This window comes from Rhipicephalus microplus, chromosome 2, assembly GCF_043290135.1.
Source record: "Rhipicephalus microplus isolate Deutch F79 chromosome 2, USDA_Rmic, whole genome shotgun sequence".
NCBI classification, from domain to species: domain Eukaryota; kingdom Metazoa; phylum Arthropoda; class Arachnida; order Ixodida; family Ixodidae; genus Rhipicephalus; species Rhipicephalus microplus.
In genome coordinates, this window is record NC_134701.1 from 20,034,770 (window position 1) to 20,059,082 (window position 24,313).

General features: G+C 46.5%; 2 protein-coding genes across 7 annotated transcripts in view; one reads left to right on the forward strand and one right to left on the reverse strand.

The window, feature by feature from the left end:
- Positions 1-24,313, reverse strand: part of LOC119169183 (pseudouridine-5'-phosphate glycosidase) — a 2,087,124-nt gene that overhangs the window by 596,880 nt on the left and 1,465,931 nt on the right. The gene's annotated exons all lie outside the window — the stretch shown is intronic.
- LOC119169189 (uncharacterized) overlaps positions 1-24,313 on the forward strand; it is a 115,465-nt gene that overhangs the window by 86,110 nt on the left and 5,042 nt on the right. Inside the window, exons 1-2 of one of the 2 annotated variants that reach the window (XM_037420303.2) lie at positions 2,693-3,084; positions 5,346-5,495. In XM_037420303.2, coding sequence (XP_037276200.1) covers positions 2,814-3,084; positions 5,346-5,495 — 421 coding nt within the window. In that variant the 5' untranslated portion in view covers positions 2,693-2,813. Of the gene's footprint in view, positions 1-2,692; positions 3,085-5,345; positions 5,496-24,313 lie in introns of those variants that run through there. The other variant, XM_037420302.2, reaches the window with a different exon arrangement.

Consider the following 24,313-nt stretch of genomic DNA (forward strand, 5'->3'; position numbering starts at 1 on the left):
AATGTCTTTAGCCATTTTTCAATGCCCACACAAGAATACAACGCAGGACAATTAGAAGAAAAAAAATATTCCGGATTCACTGTTTGGCAGCAGCGACGAAGCGTAGATATGCAACAAGGTAATAAAATACCCGATATATCTGGAACACTAACCTGCGATAAGAGTGCCAGAAAGTACAACCCGTGCACACAGCTCTCGCCGCTACTGCCAAGTGAAAGCTGCGACAACCACGTAGCTCCTTTTGTAGTGCGCAAAGCGTGACGTTGATCCTGGAGACAGGGCGCAGGCGCAGCCGACAATGACGCCTCCTGGTACCAGACCCTGGATTGCTTCAGAGAAGCGGTGGACCGTTTGGACGCTTTTGGTGCGGCTGCTTGAAATGCCCTGCGATAAGAGTGCCAGAAAGTTTAGCCCGTGCACACAGCTCTCGCCGCTACTGCCAAGTGAAAGCTGCGACAACCACGTAGCTCCTTTTGTAGTGCGCAAAGCGTGACGTTGATCCTGGAGACAGGGCGCAGGCGCAGCCGACAATGACGCCTCCTGGTACCAGACCCTGGATTGCTTCAGAGAAGCGGTGGACCGTTTGGACGCTTTTGGTGCGGCTGCTTGAAATGCCCTGCGATAAGAGTGCCAGAAAGTTTAGCCCGTGCACACAGCTCTCGCCGCTACTGCCAAGTGAAAGCTGCGACAACCACGTAGCTCCTTTTGTAGTGCGCAAAGCGTGACGTTGATCCTGGAGACAGGGCGCAGGCGCAGCCGACAATGACGCCTCCTGGTACCAGACCCTGGATTGCTTCAGAGAAGCGGTGGACCGTTTGGACGCTTTTGGTGCGGCTGCTTGAAATGCCCTGCGATAAGAGTGCCAGAAAGTTTAGCCCGTGCACACAGCTCTCGCCGCTACTGCCAAGTGAAAGCTGCGACAACCACGTAGCTCCTTTTGTAGTGCGCAAAGCGTGACGTTGATCCTGGAGACAGGGCGCAGGCGCAGCCGACAATGACGCCTCCTGGTACCAGACCCTGGATTGCTTCAGAGAAGCGGTGGACCGTTTGGACGCTTTTGGTGCAGCTGCTTGAAATGCCTTGCGATAAGAGTGCCAGAAAGTTTAGCCCGTGCACACAGCTCTCGCCGCTACTGCCAAGTACTCCATGCATCTAACCGGCGGCAGTCAGATGGGTGCACACTGGCTTGCACCAATTTGCGGGTACCTCAGAGTGACGTCATGAACCGGGTAATCGGTGGTGATTGGTTCTTTATTATGTGTGGTGGCCTTCGAAAAACCCTTCCGAGGGTATGAGCGAGGCTATTTCTTCAGTCGCAGTATGGATAGGTTGCCACCGCGCTGTGCTCACCTTTCTGTTGGACACGTCTTGTGGAGCCCTTTCAACATTATCGCTTGTTACCACAGCGTCTTCTCCAGCGTGTATTTTTCTCAAGTTTGTATGGTTAATGTGTCTAATATATCATCATCATCATCATCAGCAGCCTGACTACGTCCACTGCAGGACAAAGGCCTCTCCCATGTTCCGCCAGTTAACCCGGTCCTGTGCTTGCTGCTGCCAATTTATACCCGCAAACTTCTTAATCTCATCTGCCCACCTAACCTTCTGTCTCCCCCTAACCCGCTTTCCTTCTCTGGGAATCCAGTTAGTTACCCTTAACGACCAGCGGTTATCCTGTCTACGCGCTACATGCCCGGCCCATGTCTATTTCTTCTTTTTGATTTCAGCTATGATATCCTTAACCCCCGTTTGTTCCCTAATTCACTCTGCTCTCTTCTTGTCTCTTAAGGTTACACCTACCATTTTTCTTTCCATTGCTCGCTGCGTCGTCCTCAATTTAAGCTGAACCCTCTTTGTAAGTCTCCAGGTTTCTGCTCCGTAGCTAAGTACCAGCAAGATACAGCTGTTATATACCTTCCTCTTGAGGGATAGTGGCAATCTACCTGTCATAATTTGAGAGTGCTTGCCGAATGTGCTCCACCCCATTCTTATTCTTCTAGTTACTTCAATCTTGTGGTTCGGCTCCGCGGTTATTACCTGCCCTAAGTAGACATAGTCTGCTACAACTTGAAGTGCACTATTACCTGTCTCGAAGCGCTGCTCTTTTCCGAGGTTGTTGTACATTACTTTCGTTTTCTGCAGATTCATTTTAAGACCTACCTTTCTGCTCTCCTTGTCTAACTCCGTAATCATGAGTTGCAATTCGTCCCCTGAGTTACTCAGCAATGCAATGTCATCGGCGAAGCGCAGGTTACTAAGGTACTCTCCATTAACTCTTATCCCTAACTGTTCCCATTTTAGGCTTCTGAAAACCTCCTGTAAGCACGCGGTAAATAACATTGGGGTGATTGTGTCCCCCTGCCTTACACCCTTCTTGGATTGGTATTCTGTTGCTTTCTTTATAATATATATATATATATATATATATATATATATATATATATATATATATATATATATATATGCAAATCTTGGTTCGCTTGGGTGCCTTGAAGACTATGCAAACGAACAGTGAGGCACTCGGCCGGAACGCGTGATTCACGTAGTACGTCGCCACATATGCCGCCGGCAACCACCGACCTTTCTGTTTTGCGTTTCGAGATGCGCGCGCGTGTGGAGAGGGCTCCTACCCTCTTTCTCGGCAGACTGGAATGCCCGCACGGCCCAACCAAGCGATCAGCGGCGCACCTGTGCGTGTTGTGTGTCGGCGGCTACGCCCGTTGAAAGAGCGCCTCCAGGCGCCATGTTGGTCCGGCGGCTTAGGTGACGTTTGTTTGCGGCTGATTTAAAATAGGCGTGCGTTGGGCGTCGGCATGGGGTGGTCCCAGCTGTCCCTGGGCCGCAAGGCGGGCTACGCGTTCGCGGCCCTCAGCCTCGTGCTCGTCTTCATCGCGTTCACTACGCCCTACTGGCTCGCCTCGGACCCACGCGTGTACAGCGCGCAGCTCCTGCAGCTCGGCCTGTGGGAGACGTGCTTCCGCAGCTTCGCCGACCCTCGGGACCTGAACATGGAGAAGTACTACGTTGGCTGCCGGTGGATTTTCGCGTACGAGTACAACACGCTGCGGGACTTCATCGAGATCCGTGAGTTGGTGACCTCTCCTGCGTCCCCGCCTTTATTAAAAAGGGGGTCACGTGTGAATAGCCGTGTGCGCTGCTTCCCCGGTAGAAGAGAATCCGTCAGTTGGGTCTTAATATCTTGATGACGACATAGAACTGACGTGCGTTGGTTCCTTTCAGACAGTCCATTGTTGTCCCGCCGAAATGACTGACGAGAATTTTGCTTCTTTTCTTGGTCGTTCATGCAGTACTTAAAACTGCATCGCCTCACGTTCCGTGTGATGTAATGCCGGCGAAAAACGTAGCTAAAAGTAACTAAAATAACGTAGCTACGTCTGTCATATTTGCGTTGTAGTGTTTCTGCGACCTCGTGAATGTGCGCAGGGTTTCTCCACCGGCCGAAATTTCACCACTCCCGAATGGTGGAGTCCGAGAGGAAACTAGCTTGGGGTAGATATGGCACTGTCAAGGCCTTCCTGCCTTTGGGTCGCGCATTTCGGTGTGTAAAGGAGCCTGGGCCGCCAAAACCAGCGTTGCCTTAATCTCAAACACTGGAGGTCTCGACGGGTGAAGATATGGCAGAGACTAGTGATGGACTACAAGCACTGGAATGAAGGGGAGGGGGGTTGACACAGGCTTTGGGGGGGGGGGGGTGGCGATCCACTGGCTGTCACCCACCTTTCAAGGACTATAAGTTTATGTTTATGCGTGCTTTCTAAGAATACTCGCGATTGGTCGAGATAAAGAGTAGGCGTGGAAATACATATCAGTATGGCACACTTGCTTTCGGCATCGCGCATTTTCTGTGTGGTCATAGAAACGTTAACAAGTTGTTTCGTGACCTGTTATGCTGAATATCTGGAATAGGGATGTTGAGCAATGGCTTGGCATGTAACCAGCGAGCGTGATGTACCGTCGGAATATAATTATCGAGCAACACTTTAAACAAAGAACTCTAATAACAGTTTCTGCAGGTAATTTGGCATTTGTATTTTCTGTTTTTCCTTGTAGTCTCGCACGGTAAATTCTAGCATGATTTATTTTATCGCACTTGAATTAAGTCTATGGTTTAATTTATTGTGTGCAGCATCCACTGTTCTGTAATAGTGGTTGTTACTGAGTGTGTTTGTGATCTCAATTCAGCACAGACGCTGCAAAAGGCAGGGAAAATATTTTCAAGTCTATTTAATGTACGTGGTGACAAGACAGCAGGGGAGCTCAGAGGTTTTTTTTTTCATCCACAGGAGTGGTGCTGTGAACCATTGCAACATGATTTGAGTAAGCATATATGTAAATGCTTCTCTCAGCCATGGCTGGTTTTCAGAATACTCTCAATTGCTTGTGAAAAATAGAAAAAAAAGCCATGTGTATTATTGAGCAAAGAGCCAGTTGGACTATATGGGGTGGGCTCAACCATCTGTTTTCAAATAAATTTCTGGCTATGTGCCTGGTGCAGTTAGCCTCCTTACAGTACTCTACCTCTGCAGAATATTTATGGATTTAAAAAGTGCCTGGGTTGGTAGGCATGTCATTGAGAAGTTGAGGAGATTTTCCGTGGCCCTTCCATGCAACAGTGTGCAAAGTTGGTGGTGTCATCAAGCATTATTACTGCCACATCAATTAGCCAGCCAACATATTCTGGCACCAATTTATAAGCAGTTTCAACCAAGATACACCAGAAGTTATTGAAAATGTGACCACATCATTCATTTCGTTATGCCCATTTTTGGTAGCACTTAAAAATATAACCCCATATTACTCTGCCCCCAAACAAATTAGAAACATAGTTTGTGTGTTACAGCTACAAAATTTGTATCTGAGCTCTTTATCAGACATGCAAGAACTTTTTATTTTGAAACCTAAAATTTGATGGCTATTCGTCTTGCATGGAAAAAGTATTCTTTAATCGCGATAGATACACTGACCGAACGATCAAGATGTTTTGTAACATGACTTGAGTATACAGACATACTTAGTTGCACTGTGCCATTCTCGTAGCTTTTGTGGTGAACAAGGCTTGAGTATGGAGTGCTGGAATATCAAGTAAACATTTTGATCTTTTTGGTTGGTGTATCCTATGTCCTTTAAACTATCCAAAAGGCTGTGTTGATGTCAAAGAAGTCATAGATTAGACTCCAGCTGTCTATAAACGTTGGCATCTGAAAGAGGTGTTGCAAAGTGCCTTTCAGCCAGGTTTGTGCATTTATGGTGCTGTGGCTAATGTGTGAGGCAGCTACATGCCATGTGTTCACTGCTATAAAGCCCATCGTGTGGCCTCTGTGCAGCCTTCTTTGTGGCCGTGCAAGTCTTCTTCACAATCGGCTTCACGCTGCTGCTGCTGGCATGTGTCCTACTGCTGGCCATGCACATTTGTCTGCCCTCAGCGAGGACTCTCCAGTTGCTCAAGATTGTTATCGCCCTTCTTGTGGCATCAGGTAACATTCTTCATATTCTGAAAACCACACATTCGATTCTGGTCACAAGTCACACTGATTAATTGAGAAATGCATCTGTCCATGTGCTATGGTCAACATTTTTTTGTTATAAGTAACTAAAGGTCGGGCATTTGATTTCCTGTGCAGAGTTGATCGTCTGTTCTGGTCCTTGTGTTGTGTGTCCAAAATTTCACCATGCAGCCAAACCAACCAGTCCACCTTTTAGTAGTATGGAAGTTATGATGACATCATAGCGGCTATTTTTGTTTTGCTTCATTTGTTCCAGCAGGCTATACTCCTTGGCAGCTGCTTGTGAATTTGCGTCACAGGCGTTGAAAATTTTGTGTTTGGTGACACTGCAGTCCCGTTTCCTGCTCGGACAAACTTCTTTTCGCGTACCATGCAGAAGTGTGCCGTCACATCTCTATGTGATCACGTGGACACATTTTGTGGTGATAGTTTCACCCGGTAGTTTGTCATTTCTGAAGCTCTCTCAAACCCATATTGAGACTGCTTGGTGATGAAGAGCCTGTAATTATCAGTCACTTGATGTGGCAAACAATTTGGCTTGCTATTATTATTAGGCCCCCTAGAAAATATTGCGGCAAAAAGTGCAAGGCCAAAATTTTTGTGTCCGTACCCCTGTAAGGAATGAATATTCTCGGATTATGAACTCAGACATGTTAGCCAGTCATGTCCTCTCCCAGTTCAATGATCTTTGGGACACACTCATGTAATCCTTATAATCAGTTTCTGTCAATATTCTTTTTTATTTGTGATCGATTAGCTGAGCTCATTTATCAGAAACTATATGTTGTACAGAAAGAAAGGTCAATGACTGAAGGTTAAATACCCTTTTGTACTATCGCGAACAGCTTGAATCTGTTTAGTTTCAAACGCACACTTTGAAGGTGATGGGTTAATGCATAATATGAAAGGTGTTTCCTGCATTTACGCGTACAAACTTTGTTTTTGTTTTTATTGTCTTTAATTTCATATTTGGCTCTAATTATACCAACCTTGTTTTCACATGTCGTAGTCACCGGAAATTAAGGAAATGTGATTCACTGCAAAATGCACCAAAGAAATATGCCCTTACAGTATTTTACATTATTTTAACAATATCACACAGGTGGCGAGAAAGGGAAGCGATAGCCTTCAGTATTCTCTTAAGGTAATGAGACCTGCCGATGATGAGTAAGCGCAAAAAACACCCTGAACTAGGAGTACTTCAAGTAAATAGTAAACAGCGGATAACGCAAAGAAAGTAAATCAACCCAGGGCAGTGTTGAGGACACTTGGTGTCACATAACAGGCATGTGCATAATAAGGATCATTTCTCTGGCGTGCTGAATCGTACAACGCTGTTTACTCACACATTATTTAAATATCGGTTGAAGGAAGCAGCGTATGAGACGGCGCTCACAGTTTATGGTGTCTTGTTTGCTTGCGTATCATTGCCAGATCTCATCCGTTTATGAGAATATTAAAAGCTACCTTATGCTGTTCTCACTGATCATGTAGTATTTTTAAAAATTAGAAGGGTGTACATTATTTATGCAAAATTGCTTAGATTGAAAGAATAGAATATAATAAGTGTATTACTATTCCTGTAGTTTTCTGAGGAGTGTATTCTTCAGCTTTAGGGTTGCACTCACCAAACTTGATTGTGCACTCCAGGTAACTTATTACTTGATATTGGCGTGCATCCTCTGATGTGATGGATTTCACTGCCTAAAACCTCAGATACATGTTATCACTAAATGCAGGTGAGAGTAGTAAAGACTTCTAGAGTGAGTTTCAATGTTTTCATGAGACACCATCATTCATATGATTGAGTCCATGCTAACACTTCATGAGTGCCAGCAGTATTGCTGGGATATATGGTGATGCATGCCTAATTGCAGAGTAAAATGTTGACAGCTAGCACCCGTGCTTGCCGCTGTCACTTTCCTGCGAGTGCTGTTTGCATGTACAGTGGCGTCCACAGTTAAGGCGATCACGGCTCAGCGTGGCAGCACTGCGTGGAGCGCATCGAATAGAAGCGGCGCAGGTGCACACCAGCGGGGCACTTTTGCTGTACTACGAAGAAGCAAGAAGACTGCCGCTTTACCACTACTCGCACAAGCGATGTGGAAGAGGACGTAAAGCATGTACTATGCATCCGTGTACGCATGCGTCACTACGCTTCTATCCGTGACCGTGCTGGCACACTGGTGCTGCGTGAAGCGTGATCACTCTGAACCGTGTTCACCCTAACAGTGTACGGCATTGTACTGTGCAGATCACATGCATTCTAATGAACAAGATCAACCACCAGAGCCAAGCTTTTACCGCTTGCTAAATTCGTTATGGTCGCAACCGCATGCATGACAATAATAACGAATTCACAGCAGAATTGTTGTGGCTTAGGTGTGTCATAGATTATGATGGAAAATTAGCATCACCACGAGCCAGCAAGCACCCAAGCACTCTGTACAGATGCGAGACAAGAAAAGCTAGAAAAACCTCAACAGGTTTGTGCCTGCTGGGTGTGCTGTTGCTAATTCTTAGTGGACCAGTGCAGTGGTGAATAGTAGGACTTGCCCAGTTTCTATGGCGGATATGTGGTGTATGAGCTTTACTGTGGAGAGGTGAAAAGGTGATAGAGTGACTACAGAAAGGGAGGGAAAGATACACAAAAAAATAGAAAAATGAAGAGACATTGAGAACTAGATGGAATACGAAAATTGACTGCACTGGTCACATCAAACAGTACACGTATGTAACTAAAGTGGATCGTTTCAGTTTATATATAAACGATTGAAGTGATCTTTGCTCTGCCTTCCAAAAGATTTGATGGAGGACACTTGAGTTTGAATACTATATAACGTTCAGGATTTATCGACATCCAACCGTTGCTTGTAAAGTTTCACTGGAAAAGCATCAGAACACAATCTCTCTCTGTATCAGTGCTACCGCTTTACTTAGGTAAGTTCAAATTAAAGAATCTCTCTTAATGCAATGTGAAGCCTTTCATTCTTGCACACTTTGTGCTGCAGAGCACGAGGATTCTGATGCAGTATACAACATATTGATTAAATCTTTTTTATTCAGTGTACATAAAGTGTACGCATATACAGTCGAATCTCATTATTTCTAACACGCTTAATTCAAACTTCCGGTTGATTCGAATGGGTAAACGTCCGGTAATGCGAACGCGCAAGAACTTGCAGCGGTTAATTCGAACATGCCGCGCTCCGAAAATGCTCTCAGCACCCCGCCCACGACCCCGCCCAATCCCACGGCGGCACCTGCGACACCTCAACGCTGCGCGCGAAGGAAAGGAAAAGGAAAGAAAAGGCTGCTGTGGAATGTTTGCTCTTTCTCAAATGCCGATCTGCCATGCGCCTGTGTCGCGCTTCTTCCTTTTCGGTCCCCGCCACATGAAGACCGCAGAAGCGTACGCATTTGGGCTGGTTGGTTCATGTTCACAGAAGTTAAAAAACAGCGCTAAAAAGACGGGACAAGAAAAGAAAGGACAACAGGACAGGGCGCTGACTAGCAACCAAATATGTTTATTTCTTCAGTCAGCATACATATATACCACAGCACTATCGCAAAAAACAGCCTACGCAGCGGCATGTGAGCCTGCGCAGAGGCATTCCAAAAAATTAGTTTGACAGAAAATTGATTTCCTTCGGAAGGAGGGAAATGGAAGGGAGGCTAACACATGCCTCACCACTGTTATGAATGTGAAAAGCTTCCGAAATGAGACGTGCACGTTCATCGTGGTAGTATGATAAGAAAATGGTATCTTTAAAAGATGGGTGGCAACCGCAGTTGTTACAGTGAAGGGAAAGCTGACTATCTGTAGCGCGATTATGAACTTTGTTTGAATGCTCGCGCAAGCGGTCATTAGCACAACGGCCCGTTTGCCCTATATAACACCGACCACAGGAAAGAGGAATCTTGTAGACCACGCCATGACGACATTTCACAAACTTGTGCCTGTGCTTCTTAGTACATCCTTTTTTGTACGGTGCCTCACGATTAACATGCTGGCATAAGCTGCCTAGCTTATTTTGGGCAGAAAATAGCAGCTTAATGCCTGCCCTGGCGACAACTTTTTTTAAATTGTGCGCTACCTTGTGCACAAAAAGCGTAGCAGTTATCCCCTATGTGCACAAGGTAGCGCACAATTTAAAAAAAGTTGTCGCCAGGGCAGGCATTAAGCTGCTATTTTCTGCCCAAAATAAGCTAGGCAGCTTATGCCAGCATGTTAATCGTGAGGCACCGTACAAAAAAGGATGTACTAAGAAGCACAGGCACAAGTTTGTGAAATGTCGTCATGGCGTGGTCTACAAGATTCCTCTTTCCTGTGGTCGGTGTTATATAGGGCAAACGGGCCGTTGTGCTAATGACCGCTTGCGCGAGCATTCAAACAAAGTTCATAATCGCGCTACAGATAGTCAGCTTTCCCTTCACTGTAACAACTGCGGTTGCCACCCATCTTTTAAAGATACCATTTTCTTATCATACTACCACGATGAACGTGCACGTCTCATTTCGGAAGCTTTTCACATTCATAACAGTGGTGAGGCATGTGTTAGCCTCCCTTCCATTTCCCTCCTTCCGAAGGAAATCAATTTTCTGTCAAACTAATTTTTTGGAATGCCTCTGCGCAGGCTCACATGCCGCTGCGTAGGCTGTTTTTTGCGATAGTGCTGTGGTATATATGTATGCTGACTGAAGAAATAAACATATTTGGTTGCTAGTCAGCGCCCTGTCCTGTTGTCCTTTCTTTTCTTGTCCCGTCTTTTTAGCGCTGTTTTTTAACTTCTGTGAACATGAAGACCCTTCTGCTTTCAATACCGCGTGCAGAGAGAGGGAAAAAAAAAAAAAAGAAAGCTGTCGCAGGGTTGGTTGTATCCAGCGACCCTGGTTGTGTGGTTGAAGGAAAGGAAAAAGGCACTAGAGAGTTTTAGTGCTGGGTACCCAAGCTCTTGGGGCGCTGCGGGCTTAGGGGCGCGCGGCGTTGCGTACCCAACTCATACCCAACTGGAATGCCTAATAAGGGAGTTTTAGTGCTGGGTACGCAAGCTCTTGGGGCGTTGCTGGCTTGGGGGCGCGCGGCGTTGCATACCCAACCCATACCCAACTGCCTTTCGTGCGCCCGCAAACGCAAGCCGCACGAAGGTCACACGCGCTTGCAGCGCCATAGCGTCTTAATTGTCGCATAAGTATTATTTAATTATGTTTACGATTTAAAATGTTACATTAAACTTACATAGTGACATAAAGTAAGCTCATTTCAATGAATCATTTTTAAATAATATGACAGTTATCAACACTGAACAAAAAAAAAGCTTTTTCGTATGCGCCACACTTGCAACTGAAGCAGGCACCGTCGATGCCAAGCAATCCAGGCGCCCGGTCGTAGTCCGACAAACGCGACGACAGAGCAACAGTGTAGCGTGTAACTCTGTGTAACTTTTAGCTTGTACGTATACTGCTTTACGTTAACGTGTTACCGGATACCAGTTTGCGTTTACCATGCTACCGGAACGTTCCTCCACCAACGTTTTGAGCTCATCAGACGTAAATATGTATGCCTTTACATTTTCACAAACCATAAATGGTGATGCTAACTGCATTTAAACTGCATTTAACTTACATAGGAATGAATCACCGTTGGGGCAAAATCACGAGACTTTTAGATCGCAAAAAAAGGGAAAAATACAAGGTTGCTGTAACGATTGTGTCGACATCTTGTGACACTTCGTACACCATTCATGAACATGTTGGCTTACGTGTAATGTTTTTGAGGTGAAAATGAATAAAAAGGTTACTAATGTGTAATGACGCTGCTGCGCGGTTTTCGCACCAGACGTACAATGCACAATGTTTCTGCAATAACAATGTTGTGATTGTCTGGTTCACCACAGGTGGCGCCACTTATTCAGCTGGTCGAAGAGCTGGCATATTTTCAGTTTTTATGTTCCAGGCCATTCTAACTTTGGTAATCTGGCCGAAACAATGTAATCGCAATTGGTGCTCGCACTTTGGCTTATTTTAACTAGATGGCTAGAGTATCCGCAGTGCAGATATCGTGAGTTCCTGCGAAGGTGGACCTTACAAGGCGACCGATCCATGCTGTCCGAGATTTGGTGCCTTTGTGCCATGATATTTGTATAGCGGCTATCCACTATGATATTTGTGCTTAAAACTTATAAGTGAAAGTGGTGGCACTAGCCAGCATAGGCTTTGCTCGCCGTGAAGGTGAGTGACATCACAGGTAACATGATGCGCCAGGGCAGCTTATCTCCGCTAGGAGGCCAGTGGTGGCAGCGTTGTTTATGGCGGCGCAGACGCATCGCCCCAGCGATCTTGCGACGCATCTCTTTGGGGTTTCGCGCATGCGCAATGCCACCGCCCCAACGTCCTGGGTACGCAAGCCGCTTAGGTACCCAGCACTAAAACTCCCTACTATCTTTAGCAGCTCTTGCGCCTTGCGGGAGGCGCAAGAGCTGCTAAAGATGGATGGATGGATGGATGGGTGGATGGATGGATGGATGGATGGATGGATGGGTGGGTGGGTGGGTGGGTGGGTGGGTGGGTGGATGGATGGATGGATGGGTGGGTGGATGGATGGATGGGTGGGTGGATGGATGGGTGGGTGGGTGGGTGGGTGGGTGGGTGGATGGATGGATGGATGGATGGATGGATGGATGGATGGATGGATGTGGCTGTACCCTTTAGATCGGGTGGCGGCTAACACCACCTAGCCGTAATACTTAGTGAACCACAAACTAAATTTATCTTTTTTTCCTTCATATAGTGAAGTATAGGACGGGTACATTGCAGTGAATGGTTTAATTTTCACTCGTGCCTTGACTTTAGCCACCAATCAGATAACCTCTTTCTAGTTAATTCTACCTGCTTAAAGTCTATCTTGCCCTCCATGTCTCTAAACTCCAGTGCTTTGAAAAACTCTGCGCCATCATCCTGAACTGTTGGGTGAACCCTTTACATAACATTATCAAGTGTTCGGCAGTTTCCTCTTCCTCTTTACATGCACTGCATACTGTGTCTACCCCTTCGTATTTGGCCCGATATGTCTTGGTTCGCAATACTCCTGTCCTGACCTCAAACAGTAGAGAACTACCCCGAGTATTATCATAGATCCTTTCCTTGGCAATTTCCTGCTTAAAAGTTCAATAGATCTGTAGTACAGACTTCTTAATCATGCCAATTCTCCACTTATCAGTCTCTGTTTCCTTCACCTTCTTCTTAACTGATAGTTCTTTGTAGTTTGGCCCCCTGCCTTTTTCTAAGTACTTACCCGTCAATTTGCTGGTTCGCTTCCTCCATTTTGTATTGATATTCTTAATGTACAAGTAGCTGAAAACCTTCCTAGCCCAACGCTCCTTCCCCATTTCTCTCAATTGCTTCTCAAATTTTATCTTGCTGCTAGCTTCCTTGCCGGAAATGATGTCCATCCCATATGACCTAATGTCATGGGTATACTAGTATCGATATTTAAGGGAAGACGCGGGTCGAAAAGTCGTGGTTTTCCGAAAAACTCTTAGCTTTTTTTTTTTTCGGTTGTATTGGCATCCTTGGGGTATATTCTTTTACTTTTGAAAATATCAAGCTGAAATTGGCACGAGAAATGATCTAAAAATGCTTCCAAGAGGGAAGCGGTGATGTGAGAAATGCGCGAAAGTCGCCAAAAATTGGCGTAGTTCGTGTTGCCCTGTTGCGAAAATAACGCGTTGGCCGCCATTTGCAATCATGCGCGTATTCTGCGAAGGCCTTCCTCTTCACAATTCACTAGTAGCCAGTCTCGTATCTTTACAAAGAATAAATAAAAAACGCATACGCCACGCGTTTTGAATATCGCGGTAAGCAGCATGAAGCCTCCATTGGCCGGTGGTGCGCTCCGCCTCTTTCTCTTTGTATCTTTCCGGCACAAAAGCGAAGCCTCGGACGTTGCGATCGAGTTGTTCGGCATTTCTCTGCAGTTTTTCGTCATGGCAAGCCCCAAGAAACGCAGTCTAGATAATCCAAAGTTCAGAACTCGCCCCAAGTATCGAGGGAAACGATGTCAGAGGGTTCCCTAAGTGACAGCGAACGCCAATGTTACCACCGACCAACACCCCAATTTTGTATAGGCTTAACATTGACACCAAACCCCGCAGCGACAGTTGTTGTGAAATAGCCGCTGCCGTGGAATTTGTCAGTGCATCCCAAAAGAAGAGCGAATTCTTCGAGAGTGAACCTAGACCAGTAGGTGCTGCTACTGCCAACACGCTGCTTTGCGAAATCAATGCGCTGACTGCCCTTGTGATGGGTGTGCAATGCCCAACCTGCCGCAATCGGAAACTCGGCGTCCGAGTGGTAGCTGGAAAGGGCAAAAGGCTTTTGGCATTCCTCGAACTGTGCTGTGAAAATACTGATTGTCCTGAATCACGCGTCGAGATGTACTACTTCGGCCAGGGACCAAGGGATGAACGCTCGTTTCGACAGCGGCAGCTCGCGTGATAGCGTTGCTGTAAACGTGAAGGCAATTCTGGCAGTACGCCCTATAGACTCATTCCATGTTTGTAAACACAGGTAGGCCGACGTCGACATTATGGGTAAAATTATGGTAAAAAGCACTGAGGGCTGTGATGTGCACCAACAAAATGACATTGTGAAAGCCATAAGTGCCGAAGGCTGCGATGTGCGCCAACAAACAAAACAAAGTTGTGAGACGCCACTCATATCTAACCATGACGCAGCTCGTCGGCGTACTGTTTTTTTTTTTTTCTCGTTGCTTGACTGAGAACACCACATGCACTGTCGAAAACATAGCTGAAACTGAGTTAGGCAGAGCGTCTTTTAAAAGAGCCTACCAAGACAGCGTCACCGCATTTTCGTGACGCAAATCCGATGGAATTGGTCTATAGGCACAGGCAATGACCAACTTTCACGATTCTGTGATTCTCGGTCGTCCGAGCATTCAGTGCAATCTGCTTTTCATTGTGCCCCAATATGATGCAAAAAACGTGGTTTCCTAATAAACGCCAACTTTCCAAACTTTCAAACTTGTTTTTCTCATTTTAATTTTTTTTTTTGACAATTTTACATTTTTCGGGCAGCCTTTTACACACTTACTACACTTATTGTATAGTAACGAAACTTGGCACGCATATTCTTCAGCACATGCAGAATGGGAATATCTACTTGAAATTGCAATGGCTACTAGAAGTAATTGTAAAAACAATTAGCTTATTGTTTCAAGGGAGATTGAAAATAATTAGTCATTGAATATAATTTTTTTTCTTGGTTCAAATATTTCTGTGACATATCCGGATAAATATTTGCGCTTCACAATCTACCACGAGTCAAATAAGATCAGACGCAATGCTTTTACTGAAGGTTCAGTGTATAAAAGAGTACCTGCAAGACATGCAACTTTTTGCTATTGTACATGGTGGGTCACCTCAATAACTGTAGCAGCTACACAAAAAGTTATTGTGTATTTGAAATCTCCATTGCAAAATTATATTATTAACAAAATTTTCAAGTGTCTACTACTAGAAAATAAAAAAAAAAACGTTCTTTCGGGGAGTGACCCCCCTTACTTCTGCCCACGGTGGACTGAGGAGCTGGGACCAATTTTCACCATTTGCAATGTTAGGTATATATGTGTGCATTTTATTTAACATGTTAAACATGGTAAAACTATTACTGTCAGCAAATAAAGAAAGAATTTGTGTTTGAAAAGGCAGTTTTACAGCAAGGGCGAAGCAATGAATGCAATAGCTAGAAAGGGGAATCTGACAGAAAGATAGACTAGCAGCTCAAAACTAGCAGCTGAAGCATACAGAAGGATGATTGAAAAGAACACACAGGTGTACAGTGCCAATTTTTATGGAAAGGAACATTGCGACCGCTGGCCTGCGCGCTCCGGTGCCTGCTGGCAGCTTGTTCAAGTGGCAGCGAGAGCAACCACAGTCTCTTTTGGCATTATCTCACGACGAGCAAAATAACCTTTCGTTGCTGATATAGAACGACAAGATTGCAACCCCTCTCCCTTCAAGGTGATTACCGGCCCTCGCGTAATTGAAGCTTGAAGGGGCAGAGGGTTGCAATCTTGCTGTTGGTTCCATATCAGCAATGAATAGCTGTTCTGCTCGTCACCAGATGACACGAAAAGAGACTGCGGCTGCTCGCGCTTTCGCTTGAACGCACTGCCAGCAGCTGTCAGAGCGTGCAGGCCACGCGCTCCCATGTTTCCTTTCATAAAAATTGACTTTGTACTTAGGACCAGTGCGAACTAACAACTGTCAGTGTTTTGTCTTTGTGTTTGAATAGCGAGCTGCAAGTGTCAACTGTGAAAAACCTCATGCTCAAACATTTTTTTTTTATCTGTGGTGCATGAAGTAACCCCTTTGTGTGTCTGGTCACGGGAGGGGGGGGGGGAGGCATCTGACACAAGGTGTTTTTCTTTTCTATATTTCGATTGGGTACAGAAAGAGGCCCCTCCTTTCTCGTGTGCATACTAAGGGCAGTTTTCAAATTGAAAGAAAATGTAGGACCTTTGTGTCACAGGCTCGAGCCCCTCTGACATCTGCATATAGCCAGTGTGTTGTAGATCGAAGGGTCCATGATTTGAATCCACGATTGGGTGGTAGGGAATTTTTTTTTTCCAATTCATATTTTTTTGTGCCTTTTGTTTATATTTAATATAGAAGCATGAGAGCTGGCACTTAAGGAAAATTTCATTTATTACGTGGACGTTTCGGTCAGAGCCTGACCTTTATTTTGTGTGTATAATATATATATATATATATATCGCCTTCGTCCGATATTCCCTGACAAAGGCCGGACCTCGGGTGAAACGGAATAAAAAGTTTCCCCACGTTTGTTATTATTTTGAATATATATATATTAATGAGATCTAACAGACAGTAATGCCAAGGAATGTACAGGGGAAGTTATTAGAACCAATGGAATGTAAATAAGAAGAAAGAAAAGTGGATGAAAAAATAACCAGCCGTGAGATGGAATCGAACCTACGACCTTCGAATAACGCGTTACATTCCATTGGTTCTAATAACTTCGCCTGTACATTCCTTGGCATCACTGTCTGTTAGATCTCATTAATATTGTGTCAAAACACGGAAAAACGAGCCCTTAGGTATACACTTCTTTCCCTTATTTCATTTAACGAGGGTCTCGTACTGGCAGACTTGGTGTCATTAGGTTGTATACGAGGGACTATTAATCAGCTGCCCGCTCGTAATAAGTTCACGTGCTACGTAACGCCAAACATGCGCATAAGAGTGGTTCACACTCGTCGCTTGGCTTATAGATGGCGCTGACTGTCACTCCTACTTCTAATTTCACATGTAAACCCAAAAAAGTGGATGGAGGGAAGGCCGCTGTGGTAGCTCAGTGGTTAGAGCATCGAACGCGTTATTCGAAGGTCGTAGGTTCGATTCCTGCTCACGGCTGGTTATTTTTTCATCCACTTTTCTTTCTTCTCATTTATATTCCACTGGTTCTAATAACTTCCTCTGTACATTTCTTGACATTACTGTCTGTTAGATCGCCCCGCCGCGGTGGTCTAGTGGCTAAGGTACTCGGCTGCTGACCCGCAGGTCGCGGGTTCGATTCCCGGCTGCGGCGGCTGCATTTCCGATGGAGGCGGAAATGTTGTAGGCCCGTGTGCTCAGATTTGGGCGCACGTCAAAGAATCCCAGGTGGTCGAAATTTCCGAAGCCCTCCACTACGGCGTCTCTCATAATCATATGGTGGTTTTGGGACGTTAAACCCCACAAATCAATCAATCTGTCTGTTAGATCTCATTAATATTTGTCAAAACACGGAAAAACTAGTCTTTAGGTATAGACTTGTTTTCCTTATATATATATATATATATATATATATATATATATATATAGGAAAAATAAGTATACGCCTCTAAAAAACTGTTTATTGGTGACGTTTCGATCGGAGACCGATCTTCATCAGACGAAATTTGATAGGCTTCGACTTGTTTTTATGCCAACTTCCAGCCGAGAGAGAGCGACAGAAAAAAAGAAAAGGAAAAAAAGAAGAAAAAAGAGAAAAAGGAAGTGAGAGAAAAAGAAAAATTTACATATACCAGTGGCCCAACTACCCATCATGCACTGATAAGCAGCCGAACGGCCAGGTGTGCGTACTACGCATAGCACGTGCATTAAAGAAAAGAAAAAAGAGAAAAAGAGAAAAAAGAGGAAAAAAGAAAAAACACACCTGGGCCAGGGGCAATACCACCCATTATACACTGATGAGTAATCAAACGACCACGTTTGCATACTATTATTGGCAGGTGCATTTTGTAAAAAAAAAAAACTAGTGGTGAACAACCTACAATCCTGGCAAGTTTTTTGGTCCAGGGGGCTAAATTAAGCAAATTTCAGTGATGAAAATTTGACTCATCAGGTTCACCTCTCATCAGCTTTCCCGGTAGCTTGTAAAGAATACCACAGTACATTCCTTGCGATCATTGTCGCTGTCGCATTACACCTGTTCTCCCCCTCCATAGTTGCTCTTGAAGCCTTGTGAGGAGGGCTATGTCAGAACTGGCGGACTTGGTGCCTTCAGGTTGTATATGAGAGACTATTGGTCAGCTGCCAGCTCGTAATAAGTTCACGTGCTACGTGACGCTACACAGGCTCATAAAGAGTGTGCCACACTTGCCGTCATGGCTACTGGTGAAGCTGACTGACACTCTCACGTTTAAATTCACATATATACCCAGTAAAGTGGCTGGGAGGATAGGTAGAGCATCGAAAGCGTTATACAAAGGTCGCAGGTTCGGTTCCTGGCCTTGGCAAGTTAACTTTTCACCCACTTTTCTTCCTTCAGATTTACATCACGATTCGGTTTGATAACTTCCCCTATACTTTCCTGGGCAATATTGTCTGTTAGATCTCATTAACATTTTGTCAAAACACAGAAAAACGAGCCCCTAAGTATGCACTTCTTTCGCTTATTCATTATGAGGGTCTCGCAGTGGCAGACTTGGTGCCTTTAGGTTGTATACGGAGGACTATTGGTCAGCTGCCAATCCGTAATAAGTTTACGTGCTATGTAACGCCACACAGGCTCATAAAGAGTGTGCTATACTCGCTGCCATGGCTACTGGTGACGCTGAGTGACACTGGTCCCACGTATGAATTCACATATATATCCAATAAAGTAGCTGGAAGGATAGCCCCCGTGATAGCTCAGTAGCAGAGGATCGAACACGTTATTCAAAGGTTGCTAGTTGGGTTCCTGCCCACCGCAAGTTATCTTTTCACCCAAATTTCTTTCTTCATATTTTTATTACAATTCGGTCTAATAACTTCCCCTGTACTTTCCTTGGCATCTTTGTCTGTAAGATCTCATTATATTGTGTCAAAACACAGAAAAACGAGCCCTTAAGTATACACTTCTTTCCCTGATGTGTGTATATTGCCACGTGATATGCTTGGGTGAGATCCAGGAGTGAAAGAAGACAGAGACGATCTGTCTGAGCTGCTGCTTGGCTAGTCGACTCAATGAGCCCATTAAACCAAGTTTGTCTTAAGAAACGTGACAAGACTGGTGGAGTTGCTGGGTACAACGTCTCACGATCCACCCAATGCCTAAGACCCCACCCAGCAGCCGGAACACAAGCCCTGCAACCGTGGACACTCCTGTTCACAGAGTAAGCCGCCACCAACGAGGCCTACCACCTGAGACATCAACCACTGACGCAGCGACTATGACTTCGACACAAGATCCCGTACAAGCTCCGACACCTTCCACGCCGATCTACTGCACCGTCCAGAACCCGCTCATGCGTTGCCCTTTTCACAGAGCAGCATGAAGATGTTGACGACTGGCTGAGTGATTTCGAACGTGTCACAGCGATCAATTACTGGGATGATGCCGCGAAGCTCCGGAACGTGTACACCTGCCTGAAAGACTGTGCCAAGACGTGGTTTTTGAACAGGGATGATGTTCTGACATCTTGGCACGAGTTCCAGTGTCGCCTTCTGGAGACCTACAGGAGTCCCGACCGCTGCGAACGGGCGGCGCGTGCAGTATAATCACGCATCCAGATGCCAAACGAGACCATCTCGATGTACGTCGAGGACATGACACGGCTTTTCAAGCGAGCGGATCCTGCTCTGGCAGAAGAAAAAAAGTTGCGCCACCTCATGCGTGGTGTGAAGGAACAACTTTTTGCTGGTTTGGTGCGTAGTCCCCCTAAGAGTGTTGCTGAGTTCCTTACTGAAGCCGCAAGAATGGAGCAAGTACTGCACCAACGGTCTGCCCTGTTTGACAGTCAAGTGAATGCTGCCTCAACTCCCGAAATTTTCGCCACCCCTGGGAGCAAGAGCCCCGAATGGATTCGCGAGATCATCCGATCTGTCGTCCGGGAAGAAATGGAAAAGATGTACGGGACCAGGCAAATCGATGTTGGTGCTATCACCAGTGTCATCCGTGACGAGGGCCAGCAGGTGTTGCACGCCCATTGTTTTCCGCCGATGTCGGTTGATCCGGAAACGGATCCTGTGTCTACTGACAATCGCCGTCGTACGTACGCGGAAGCCTTGCGATCTGCCACGCCTCGTTCTAGTCAAGGAGTCCCAACCCAGCCAGTGCCGCACGTCCCAATCCAGACAGTGCCGCATGTTCCGCTTCAGACAGTGCCATACGTCCCGATCCAGACAATGATGCCCTCAGTCACGATTCAGTCAGCGCACACTGGTTTAGACATCGATGGTCGCCGTGCACCGACGCGCAAGTCTGATCTCTGGCGTACGCCGGACAGACGACCCCTCTGCTATCATTGCGGTGAGGCTGGTCACATTTACCGTGAATGCCCATACCGGCAACTTGGCCTGCGTGGATTTTCCGTCAATTTACCTCGTCCCCAAATGGGTCAAAGGCCGAGGGATATCGAAAAGTATCTCGCGCAACAGCGTGCACCCTTTACACGACGGCAATCGCGGTCACCATCTCCGAGGAGACCCGCAGCCACTGGGTCACGTTTCGAGGTGACGGCACGGGAATGCTCTCCAAGCCCTCGTCGGGAAAACTGAAGGCAGTGGCCTTCGGGGGCAAGGTCGCTGGGACTCAAAGTGCGGAAGACCTCCTATCGACGCTTGCACGCAACACGGAAGACATTCAATCAGAGAATAATCGCAGTACCGAAGAAACGTCGAAATCCACATCTGAACCCAGTGACCGCGTGTCACTTGACATACCTGTGCTGATTGACGGTTTTCAGGTCAATGCATTGATAGACACTGGTGCAGTCTATTCGATTATCAGCGGGAGGCTAGCAAAAAATCCCAGGAAAGTGATTACGCCGTGGAATGAAACGCGAATTCGAACTGCTGGAGGACACGTTGTTACACCACTGGGTCGCTGTACGGCAAGAGTGAAAATTCGTGCGTCAACGTTTGTGCTCAGCTGTCTCATTCTGCGCGACTGTTCCCGTCAGCTGATTATCGGCATGGACTTCCTTCAGGAATAGGGCGCCATCATAAATCTTCGTGAGCGCATTGTGACCTTCTCGACTCAAGGCGCAACAGATCGAGACGCTGAAAACTGCCGTAGACCAGCGCTGCGTGTTCCTGACAACAGTGTGACGCTGCCGCCTCGAGCGACTGTTCCCATCGAAGTCATTTGTGAAGACCTCTGGGACGGTGACGTGGTGGCTTAAAGAAAGCAACCTATCACTTTTGCTACTCCAAGGTGTATGTACCGCCCGAAGTGTTGTGCGTGTCCGTAACGAACAGTCGCAAATACTGGTTATGAACTTCAACTACGAGCACCGGCATCTTTTCCGCAGAACGACCGTAGCCTATGGAGACCCTGTTGCCGACGTCACGGAGTGCTTCGCGTCCAAGGAAACGCATGAAGATGAAGAATTTCTAGACCACATCGACTTTAATTCGACGCTGTCAGACAAGAGAAATGCTAAACTTCATGACCTTTTAAGGGAGTTTCGGTCTTGCTTCGCCTCTTTTTCCAAAGTCCGTCAAACACACCTCGCCAAGCATCGAATTATTACCGACGATGACGTCCGCCCGATCCGGCAGCAGCCTTATCGCGTTTCTTCCAAAGAACGTGCGGCTATCCAGACACAAGTAAAAGATATGCTCGATGACGGGATTATTCAACCATCCAGCAGCCATTGGTCCTCGCCAGTCGTTCTAGTGAAGAAAAAAGACGGAACGCTGTGATTTTGTGTTGACTACAGGAAGCTTAATAGCGTCACGAAAAAAAGACGTTCCACGGGTCGACGACTCTCTCGACAGATTATGACGCGTGAAGTATTTTTCGTCCATCGATCTAAAGAGTGGCTATTGGCAAATTGAAAAGGAAAGTGGATGAACGAGACCGAGAAAAAACCGTGTTTGTGACTCCAGACAGACTTTACGGATTCCGTGTTCTTTCCTTTGGCGTCTGTTCTGCCCCGGCCACTTTTCAGAGGATGATGGACACAGTTCTCGTTGGCGCGAAGTGGCAAAACTGCCTTGTCTACCTCGATGATGTGGTCATCTTTTCCGAGAGCTTCGAAGAACATCTGAAGCGTCTGAGAAAGGTTCTAGACGCCATTCGCACAGCTAAACTCGCGCTGAAACCTCAAAAATGCCATTTCCGCTATGAAGAGCTGAAATTTCTGGGACATGTCATTAGTGCGGATGGAGTGCGACCTGATCTAGACAAAACTGCTGCTGTCACCGCCTTTCCTGTTCCATCAGATAAAAGAGCAGTACGCCCCTTTCTCTGCTTGTGCGCGTATTATCGCCGATTTATTGCCAACTTCTCGAAGATAGCTAAACCTCTTACGCGACTCACCCGAGATGACGTGCCTTTTACTTGGAGCGCAGAACAAGATGCAGCGTTCACAGAGCTATGGCAGAGAATGCAAACAGCCCCTGTTCTTGCCAATTTTGATGAGGACGCTGCTACAGAAATTCATACGGATGCCAGCAACGTGGGACTTGGCGCTGTCCTTGTACAACGACACGGTGGCGTTGAACATGTAATAGCTTATGCCAGTCGTACTCTTTCTCGAGCCGAGACCAACTATTCTACATCGGAAAAAGAATGCCTCGCAGTCGTGTGGGCGATGACCAAATTTCGGCTTTACCTCTACGGTCGTCCCTTCAAAGTGGTGACTGATCACCACTCGCTCTGCTGGCTGACAAATCTCAGAGATCCATCCGGCCGTCTCGCTCGGTGGAGTTTGCGTTTGCAGGAGTTCGATATTATGATTGTGTACAGGTCAAGGCGCAAACACGAAGATGCCGACGCGCTTTCTCGAGCGCCTGTGGGGCACGCTGTTAGGGGCTTCGAGGATGAAGATGCCCGTCTCGGAGCAGTCAGCGATTCCTAATTTATGTCAAAACAGCAGGCAGACGACGAATTACGCCCAGCTATTGATTCCCTGGAAAGCCGGAACTCTCAGGTCCCTCGACACCTTGCTCGCGAACTGTCCTCTTTTTGTCTAAGAAAAGGCATTCTTTACAAGAAAAATGCCCGTGGTGGCGACAAAGCCTTCCTACTCGTTGTTCCTACTGAAATGCGGGACGAGATCCTCCTTGCGTGCCATGACGAGCCCACGTCAGGACTTTTGGGCTATTCGCGAACTCTTGCCAGAGTACGCCCACAGTATTACTGGCCGCGACTATCAACTAGTGTACATCAATACGTGAAAGGCTGCCGTGAGTGCCAGCGTCGCAAGACTCCGCCTGTGAGACCCGCGGGCCTGCTCCAGTCGATCGCACCACCACAGACACCGTTTGACCTCCTGGGAATGGACCTTCTCGGACCCTTTCCTTTGTCATCCTCTGGGAACAAATGGATTATAGTTGCGGCAGATTATCTTGTTATGCTGAAACAAAAGCAAACCCCGTGGCACATCCTCTGAAGTCGCGCAGTTCTTCGTGCACCAAATCGTCCTACGGTATGGTGCCCCATCATGCGTGATTATGGACAGAGGGACGTCATTTACAGCACGAATGATGGAGGACATTTTTAAATTGAGCTGCACAAGTCATCGAAAAACGACGGCTTTATCACCCGCAATCGAATGGACTGACAGAGAGGCTTAACAAGACCATAGCGGACATGCTGTCAATGTACCTTGACGTACAACACAAAACCTGGGACGAAATTCTTCCATACATCACGCTTGCATAAAATACGGCAACGCAAGAAACAACACGTTTTCTGCCTTTCCGACTCGTTTATGGACGCAACGTGCGAACCATGCTCGATGCTATGCTTCCGTGTGACCAAAGCTATGAAATCGCTCCAGACGCTGAGCAATATACTCAATGCGCCGAAGAAGCTCATCAGCTAGCTTGCATAAACACCAGTCACCAACAAGATGAAGACGCACGACGTTACAACCTTCGCCTTCGAAACGTCACCTACCAACCTGGGGTCCAAGTGTGGGCGTGGACCCCTGTCCGGCGACCAGGCTTATCCAAAAAACTCCTAAGCCGTTATTTTGGGCCGTACAAGGTTCTTAGACGTGTCACAAATCTTACCTACGAGGTATTTCCGGACGGCACAGCGTCTTTTCGTCGACAGATTCGACCCGAAACCGTGCATGTTGTTGTGCTGAAGCCCTACTTCACACAGTAGCCCTTGTGGTTCACGTGCTGCGACATGCCGTGACATTGCTTCACACAGTAGCCCTTGTGGTTCACGTGTTGCGACATGCCGTGACATTGCGCTGCTGCTGCTGTTCGTGTTCTCCTGTGTTTTTATGCTTTTCTCTTTGTGCTTGGCGCAAGCGTTGG